General features: G+C 50.4%; 1 protein-coding gene across 2 annotated transcripts in view; it reads right to left on the reverse strand.

The window, feature by feature from the left end:
- Window positions 1–2360: 2360 nt before the first annotated feature.
- MUS81 (MUS81 structure-specific endonuclease subunit) overlaps window positions 2361–8769 on the reverse strand; it is a 17704-nt gene continuing 11295 nt past the window's right edge. Inside the window, exons 10-16 of one of the 2 annotated variants that reach the window (XM_083716474.1) lie at window positions 8548–8660; window positions 7967–8083; window positions 6990–7085; window positions 5452–5574; window positions 4608–4711; window positions 3341–3424; window positions 2361–2991 (exon numbers count right to left, since the gene is read on the reverse strand). In XM_083716474.1, coding sequence (XP_083572600.1) covers window positions 2925–2991; window positions 3341–3424; window positions 4608–4711; window positions 5452–5574; window positions 6990–7085; window positions 7967–8083; window positions 8548–8660 — 704 coding nt within the window. In that variant the 3' untranslated portion in view covers window positions 2361–2924. Of the gene's footprint in view, window positions 2992–3340; window positions 3425–4607; window positions 4712–5451; window positions 6063–6357; window positions 7086–7966; window positions 8084–8547; window positions 8661–8769 lie in introns of those variants that run through there. The other variant, XR_014558892.1, reaches the window with a different exon arrangement.

An 8769-nucleotide genomic window follows, 5' to 3' on the forward strand; every position in this document is an offset into this window, starting at 1 on the left:
GCCGCATTCCCACCAAAAAGGGCAGGGGTGGATTTGAACCAGGAGCAGGGGACCTGTAGCCCTCCTGATGTTGTTGGACTTCCAGCTTCTGCCCTGCTGGACCACTGGCTATGCTGGCTGTGGATGGTGGCAACCCAAGAACATCTGGATGGGCCACAGCTGTTGGGAAGGACCGCAGCTGAAGGATGGAGCATCTGTTTTGTAGGCCCTCTGGTTCCATCACCAGCATCTCCAGGCAGGGCAGGGAGCGTCCCCAGTCTGAGACCCTGGAGAATCGCCACCACTAAGAAAGTTGGGGTTCCCCTCTCCTGATCTGAAGCAAGGGCCCATCAGCACAGCTTTGCACCTCTGAAGGGGGCAGGCCAGGTGACCCAGGCTGAGAAGCCCCACAAGTAAGGCAGCACAAAGGTGAAATAGCCAAGAGCTTGACCTGGCATGTATTTGGCTCAAATCTCCCTTTGGCCACAGACTCACCAGGTGGGAGCCTCACACGAGGCGCTTGGTGAAGAGGCCGACAACGAAGCAGCTTTTACACAAACATGCCTTGCTTGTGCTTTATGGGCGAAGTGACGCTCCTGTTATTTTTGCATTTTATAGTTGCAATTTGTACTTGTAAACTGTCCCAAGGAATTCTGTGAGCGGACAGTATTCTGTCAACGCTGGAAATGAAGGAATAGCTGCCGGGAGTGTAATTGGAAGGGGAAGATTACAGTGGGATGAGGACTTTTCCAAGGCTTTTGCACCCTGCTGAACCTGCCCCCAACCTCCAAAACACACATTTTATTTTCCTTAGGGAAGTATGCAAGTCTTGTTAATATTTTCCTTGTAAGAGAAGACAAGAACACTGGTGAATCAGGCCAAAGCCCCGTCTAGTGCAGCATCCTGTCCTGACATTGGCCAACCAGATGCCCCGATGGGAAGCTCACAAACAGGATCTAAGTGCGACAGCCGTTTTCCCACCTGCAATGGCTTGTAGCCATTGCTAGGCTTATCAATGAGTTTCTCTAATCCTCTTTTAAAGCTACCCGATACCGTGGGAGCAAATTCCATGGTCGAAACTATGTCCTGCAGAAAGAAGGGCTTTCGTTTGTCTTTCCTGAGACCTCCAGCATATTCAGCTTCATCGGAGGCTCCCTGCTCTTCCCAGCAGGCATAGTGGGGCACAAAGAAGCTGGAAGGTGGGGCAGTTTTCAGTGGGGAAATGGCACAAGAAGAAAAGACGAAGCACCTCCCCCCCCCCGCCCCATGCTGGTCTTCTGCTTCAAACTGCAGCCTCAGAGGCTGAATTTCTTAAAACCAAATGGCTGTCTCCCCCCCAAAAAGCAGCACAGGACACGTTGCTCCTCCTATCAGGCAGGCAAAACCAGCCACTTGGCACAACTTGGTAATTCACCCAAAGACTGCAAAAAACACGCATATATTTCCTCTCCCCTGTGTTTAATTAGAACAGGCAGTCTAAAAATGGACTGTTTCTGACTCTGAACTTTGGAAGGGGGGGGAAATCATAATATTTGTATTTAAATATTACAAATTATTCCAATGATTGTGCTGAGGGGAAATACTGGAGACTGCTTCTTTCCCCGTTTTCTCCCATTAATTTCCACACAGAACACTTTCAGGGCATTTTGGGGGACGGGGGGTGGATGAGCATTTTAAATATTTGCCCAGCATATCTTTTAAAACCTTTTCAGTTGCTTCCAATTTACTCACCTACGGCAAAAAACAAGAGCCCGCCCATATCTGGAAACAAATTAGGAAGAGTCCTTAAGACCAAATCCCACTTCCAACGACAAAAGGTTTAATGCTTCTAGCATCTGAGGTTCCGTTTAGCCTGCATACACACCATATATTTAAAGCACACGGCCTTCCCCAAAGGATCCTGCGAGTTTACAAAGCTGAAATTCCCAGCACCTTTAGACAACAGTTCCCATGATTCTTTGGGGGGAAGCCATGTTGGTGCATACGCAGCCTTAGGTATGATAGGTCATCATGGGATTTTGGAGTTGGAAGGCACCGCAGAGACCATATAGCCCCAACCCGGTGCTCAGCACATGACCCGCAATACAGGGTGCAACTCAATCCTGCCAGGCTCTGCTTACATACCTCCAGCCGGAGAGAGCCCAGCAGTCTGGTTCCACTCTCCAAAGAGTTCCTGCCATTACGAAACTTCTCCTAATGTTCCTAAGCAGGTCTCTGCTTCTCGGCAATTACTAACTGGTTGCAGCCCTGCCCTCCGTCGCTGTGGATTTGTCTATAATTTCCTTTTAAAGCTGTCCCTCTCTAATTCCGTAAGAAGGTGTGCGGTGTGAAAAAGTACTTTTCTGGGCACCTCAGGGGTTGAAGACATAATAAGAAGATCCTTTGCAAAACAAAATGTTACAATTTTATTAGAATATCGACAGAATTTTTTAAAACAAAAAAGGAAGAAAAAACCAAGAGGGATGAGACTTGGCAGGCCCTAATTTAGCAGCCAAAAGGGGCCCAAAATACTGTGCTCTTCCTCAAACAGTCTTGTGGGTGGTATAACCGACAGAGTCAACCTAGACCCCTCATAAGTTTGTGGCAAGGAAGTGCATTTTGGGCTAGTAAACATCTGGCACATCATGCTAGAGCAGGGGTGGTGAACCTGTAGCTCACCAGATGTTGCTGAATGAAAAAGCTCACTGGCCCGGAAAGCCTCGGGTTCCCTGCCCCTGTGATGAGGCAATAGGACAAACCCATCCTTTCCTTGGCACCTGTGTTTTACAAGGAGCAACAGTGCTGGCTGTCTCTGAGGCCAGCTTCCCACAGCTGCTGGCTGCTGAAATACGGTAACTGTGATCACACAACAGGCCTTCCTCTAACTCTGGTGGCAGTGGGGAGGCGTATTCCACGTTGGCTGGTGAATCGTTGGCACGCAGGCGCACCCACAGCGTCCCACTGACTCAAGGCAGAGGTCCTGATGTGCAGTACAACTGAGCCAAAGTCTTGCTCAAGGCAGGGCCCAAGTTCCTGAAGCAAAAGAGGAAGGAAGAGAGCAAAAGGACAGAGGTTAGGAGAGCCAACAACAGGACAATTGTCAAGGCAATGGGGCTCTCCAAGGTTCAGGCTACAGGGTTGGACCCTCAGGGTGTGGTTAAGACCGACCGGCCCCTCCCTCGGTACTTTTTCTGGCCTCATTTCCCAAAATCCCACAGTGAAAAACCCGTTCTAGGCTGCTGACTCTCTTCTCTGCTAGATCTCTGTCCGTTGCCTGAGCTCCCAAACCCACATCCTGTGTGGTTCTTGCACAAGATGCCTTTTGCACGCCGAAGCTCCAGGCCTGGGGAGGGGAGGGGAAGCATGCAGCTCTGTTGCTCACCTCTGCAGTTTGCCGCATTTGACATCGCTCAGCAGCTGCTCTTGGCACTGTGGCGTTGGGCAAGAGGCGTAGGCAGCCAGGAGGCTGAAGGGAAAGAGAGAAAGCGGGAGAAGGGGGTCATGGATGGCAAACCGAAACCCATTCAGATGGCTTACAGCAGGGATGGGGAACTTGAGGGCCTCTGGATGGTGCTGGACTACAACTCCCACAACCCCTCACAACTGGTCATGTTGGCTGGGGCTGATGGGAGGTGGAGTCTAACAGCCTTTGTATGCCCTGGCTCAGAGCGAGGAAACCTGCCTTGTGCTAGGCCAGGCTTATTTTGTCCTGCTCTGATTGGCAGAAGCTTTCCAGGGTCTCAGGAGGTAAGAGGTACTTCCCCAACCCCTGCCACCTGAATCTGGGGGAGGGGGGACACAAAAGAGGTACACAGACGTATGCATGGATAGGGGGAATGCCTCTCTTGTAATACAGTGGTACCTCTGGTTAAGAACTTAATTCGTTCTGGAGGTCTGTTCTTAACCGGAAGCACCACTTTAGCTAATGGGGCCTCCTGCTGCCGCCGCACCACTGGAGCACAATTTCTGCTCTCATCCTGAAGCAAAGTTCTTAACCCGAGGTAGTATTTCTGGGTTAGCAGAGTCTGTCACCTGAAGCGTATGTAACCTGAAGTGTCTGTAACCCACTGTACTAGGGATCAGCCCAGCTGCATTGTGGGAGATTCAGGAATGGCAAAAGAAAGGCTTTCTTAACGCAGTGCATAGTTCAACTGTGGAACCGGCTCCCACAAGAAGTAGTGATGGCCACCCCCTTGGATGGCATTAAGTGGTAGACTGCTTCAAGGAGGAGAAGGCTATCAATAGTTATGAGCTGTAGCGGCTATATTGTACCCTCCAGGATCTGAGGCAGCCTGGGAAACACAAGTGAGAAGAGTGCTGTTGAGCTCAGCTCCTTCTTTAGGGCTCCCCATTGGGGCATCTGGTGAGAATAGAATGCTTGATGGGCCTTTGGGCTGACCTAGATGGGCTCCTAGGTTTCTATATTAAGCTAGGCCAGGGTTTCCCAAACTTGGGTCTCCGGCTGCTTTTAGACTACAATTCCCACCATCCTTGACCACTGGTCCTGCTAGCTGAGGATGATGGGAGTCGTTGTCCAGCTGGGGACCCAAGTTTGGGAAATGCTGAGCTAGGCAGTGCAGTAGAGGACAGCCTCCTCCACCACCCCAACCAGCCAATGACCTTGTGTCTTTCATAACCTGTCTCCGCACCTAGCTGGTGTTTTGTATCTCTCCAGGATGGCAGCTGCCTTGTCTCCACTGATGCCGCTGATCTGCATGAGTTGCCGCGCAAAGACCTCACTCACTGTTTGGGCCTGGGAGAGGGAGGGGTAAGAGAGTTGATAATAATAGTAATAGTAATAGTAGTAGTAGTAACAATAATTTTATTATTTATATCCCACCCATCTGCCTGGTTTCCCTAGCCACTCCGGGCGGCTCCCAACAGAATATTAAAAACATGATAAAACAGCAAACATTAAAAACTTCCCTAAACAGGGCTGCCTTCAGATGTCTTCTAAAAGTCAGGTGATAGTTTATTTCCTTGACATCTGATGGGAAGCCACTACCGAGAAGGCCCTCTGCCTGGTTCCCTGTAATCTCACTTCTCAGAGGGAACCGCCAGAAGGTCCTTGAAGCTGGACCTCAGTGTCTGGGCTGATCAAGAAAGGCGTCCCCTACCTTCAATTTGCTCTACACACACACACACACACACACACACACACACTGGTTAGAAGAAGAAAGCAAGCAAGAGAGAAAAGGGAAGAATAGCAAGCACCCTTTCAGGATTGTTGGCGGTGCAAACAAGAGAGAACTTTGCAAATCAAACCTGTGAGGAGAGAAGATGAGGGGGAGACACGGCAGTGGCCTTTAACCACATGAGGAGTCATAGGATTGCAGAGTTGGAAGGGGGCATGGGGATCATCTAGTCCAACCCCCTGCAGTGCAGGAATCTTTTGCCCTAACGTGGGGCTCGAACCCACAGCCCTGAGATTAAGAGTCTCGTGCTCTGCCGACTGAGCTATCATTGAAATATGTGGAGTACATTAGAAACTACCTTGTTCTTCACGGCCCCTTCGTTAAACTCAGCAAAGGTCAGAAGCCGGCAGGAGCCAGCGCTGGGCTGCAGAGGGCGCTCCTGCTCCAGTTCCTCCTTGGTACAGCTCAGAAGGGTTTTGTCCTAGGGAAGACAAAGGAGGAACAGTTCTTAGCAGCTACAGGGCTCACAACCTCGTTCTCCTCCACTCTCCCCTTTCAGACTCACAGCACCACCTTTTCCTCCTTCTCCCTGCCTCCAGCGCCGTCGTATGGATGGCCAGCTTTTTCATTATAAACTCGCCGAACATTTGTTTCAGTCCTGGAAAACCCAAGTAAGCTCAAGCGAGCAAAGAACTTCTATTTCATTCACGCGACAGCTAAACGGGCTTGCCTGCTGAAGTTGTTGCTGGATTAAAAGGAACAGAGAAATCTCTGTTTTACTGAGTCGCATCAATGGTCCTCTTAGCCCTACGTTGTCTACAAACTTGGGCCTCCAGCTGTTTTTGGACTACAGCTCCCATCATCCTTGACCACTGGTCCTGCTAGCTAGGGATGATGGGAGTTGTAGTCCAAAAACAGCAGGCAACCCAAGTTTGGAAAAGCCTGCCTACACCAACCTTGGACTTACAACTCCCATCATCCCTGGTTAGCAGGCCCAGTGATCAGGGATGATGGGAGTTGTAGTCCAAAAAATATCTGGGGGCCCAAAGTTTACACCGGCAGCAGTGGATTTTCAGGGTTGAAGGCAGGGTGCTCTCTCGTAGTTCTGCTGTAGGGATTGAACCTGGGACTTTCTCCATGCAAATAATGTCCTCTGTCAATAAACTATGAGGGTTTCAGACAGGGTCTTCCTTTCCCAGCCCTACCCAGAGATGCTGGAGACTGAACCTGGGGACATCTGTATGCAAAGCTGATGCTCAACCACTGAGCTATGACCCTTCCTTGAAAGAAACCTTAATATGACGAGGTTTCACCAGTTAACTGAATCTCTGTAGAACAGATCAATCATTCTAAAAGGGGTGGTGGTGGACAAACCAGCCTCATCTTTGCTTCCTGGTGAGGCACAAGTACATGTGGAGGCCAATGCTCCCTCCCAAAAGAGGTACAACCTACCTGTGTGATTCCAAACGCTTGCATTTTAAAAAATCTGACCATTAACTGAGTGGAGGTTGTTGTTTTTAACTGCCACTCAGAAAGGTATTTAAAAGCAATTAATATAACCTTAGCCGATTTAACATTGCGCCCCGATTATCTGTATGCTGGAGGCTAGGCCTAGGCCTGGATAAATAAGATCCAATCACAACAATAAATCAGTAATAGTAAGTGTTCCTGAGCAGATGCAGAGTGCTGCGAACACAGCACTAAGTAACTCCCAACCAGTCTTGGCACATCTTGGGAGAAAAGAAGCAGGGCAAGAGCTGAAGTCAAATCTTTTAAAACTGAAGGATAAAAATACACAGAAGAGGCAGGCAGTTACAGCAGAGAAACAAACGAAATGTGCCACTCTCCTGGGTGAGCAGTCCCCCCCCCCCCCATTTCACCCCGCTCCAAACTCGCCTCGTACATTCTGGTCAGCTGACGCGTCATCAGGGTCAAATACGCTGCGGATTCCCGTAGGTCCCGAGTGCGTTTAACGAAGAAGCCATCCACCACCTGGGAAAGACAACGGTTATCTTTTAAAAATAAAATAAAAATAAAAATCAATTTTTATTTGTTTTCACAATCCAGTAAAATAGTATCTATAACAGAGAGAATTGAAAAGACAAGAAAGAAAACAAAAGAGGAAAGGAGGGGGGGAGAACAAAGGGGTAAGAAATGTTAGAAAACTTCTGGTTTTCCATCTGCCAGTTACATTAAAGGTAAAGGTAAAGGACCCCTGAGAGTTAAGTCCAGTCACAGAAGACTCTGGGGTTGCAGCGCTCATCTTGCTTTACTAGCCAAGGGAGCCGGCCTACAGCTTCCGGGTCATGTGGCCAGCATGACTAAGCGAATCAGAGCAGCTCATGGAAACGTCGTTTACCTTCCCGCCGGAGCGGTACCTATTTATCTACTTGCACTTTGACTTGCACTTTCGCACTGCTAGGTTGGCAGGAGCAGGGACCGAGCAACGGGAGCTCACCCCGTCACAGGTATTCGAACTGCTGACCTTCTGATCAGCAAGCCCTAGGCTCAGTGGTTTAGATCACAAAACCACCCACGTCCTGGCCAGTAACATTAGAAAAGGGCTATTTGAGACATTTGGTCCATCCTCTCTGCTTTCTGTTAAACCATATGGGAAAGACGACGGTTATCACGGCTGCAGGAAGCTGCCAGTCCCCTTCCCAGGTGCAGGCAGCTAAAGCCTTCCCTAACCCCCCAATATGCAACCCTGAAGTGGTTGCCATGGCAGGGGACAAGTTAGGGATGGAGGCAGGATCCAGGGTGGCCGAGTGCTGGCAGAGCCTGGGGGAAGCATGCACAGCGGCAGCCCTACCTGGGCTTGAGGTAACACAGCCAGGTAGACTAAAGTACCGACTCTCCTGGGGAGCCCCTACCTGGGTGTTGGTCATCGCTTGCTGGAGAGTCTTTTCGGGCAAGCTGAGGTGTTGTGCGGAGCCCGATTCTTCCACCAGGTAGATGGGGTGAGAAATGCCACATTGCCGCAGACGGAACTAGGAAGAAGTGAGCAGTTAGTTATGAGCTGGGGGTGCTGCAGGTGTGGGAGTGGAGAAGCCTTCAGAGATCTCCAAGTGGCATGCTCTCTCTCTCTCACACACAAAACGACTGCTTTCCAGGGCTCTCGACACATGCTCAGAGGAACTCTGCAATCACTTTCTGAAAAGTTGCAGAGTGGCAGAGAGGGAGGGAAGGGAAGCAGGGCTCTTGCTCTGCTGAGCAACCAGCTCCCTTGGGCTCTCCTCCTCCCTAAGTGCCACTGAGCAATGGCCGCTCCATCAGGCTGTGGAGCAGAGAAGGCAAGCAGGACTATTCCTTCAGCTGTGATGGGACAGCTACTGCCTGTGGCTCTCATCACGGTCACTGAGCCACGACCACTGCATCAGACTGCCTGATCCCAGTCCCTTCCCTTCGCGGGGCTCCAGGCGACTACTCTCCCCACCCAGACACAGCGCAGCACCTTCTGCTCACGAAAGCGGCCGTCAATGATGCTGCTGCACAGGTCCGGCATCCGTTTCCGTTCTACCACGTAGTCCAGCACCAGCTCCCGAGCGGCAGGTGGCTGTGGCTGTCCTGGAAAACGAAAGAAGGGGGAGGAGGGCGACTGTTTAAAAGAACGTCGATTTAGCCTCAACCTGGTGAACCAAGGGAGAGATACAACCAGAGCCCCCTCCCACAGCGC

Source organism: Podarcis gaigeae (genome assembly GCF_964106915.1).
Source record: "Podarcis gaigeae genome assembly, chromosome: 16".
Lineage (NCBI taxonomy): Eukaryota > Metazoa > Chordata > Lepidosauria > Squamata > Lacertidae > Podarcis > Podarcis gaigeae.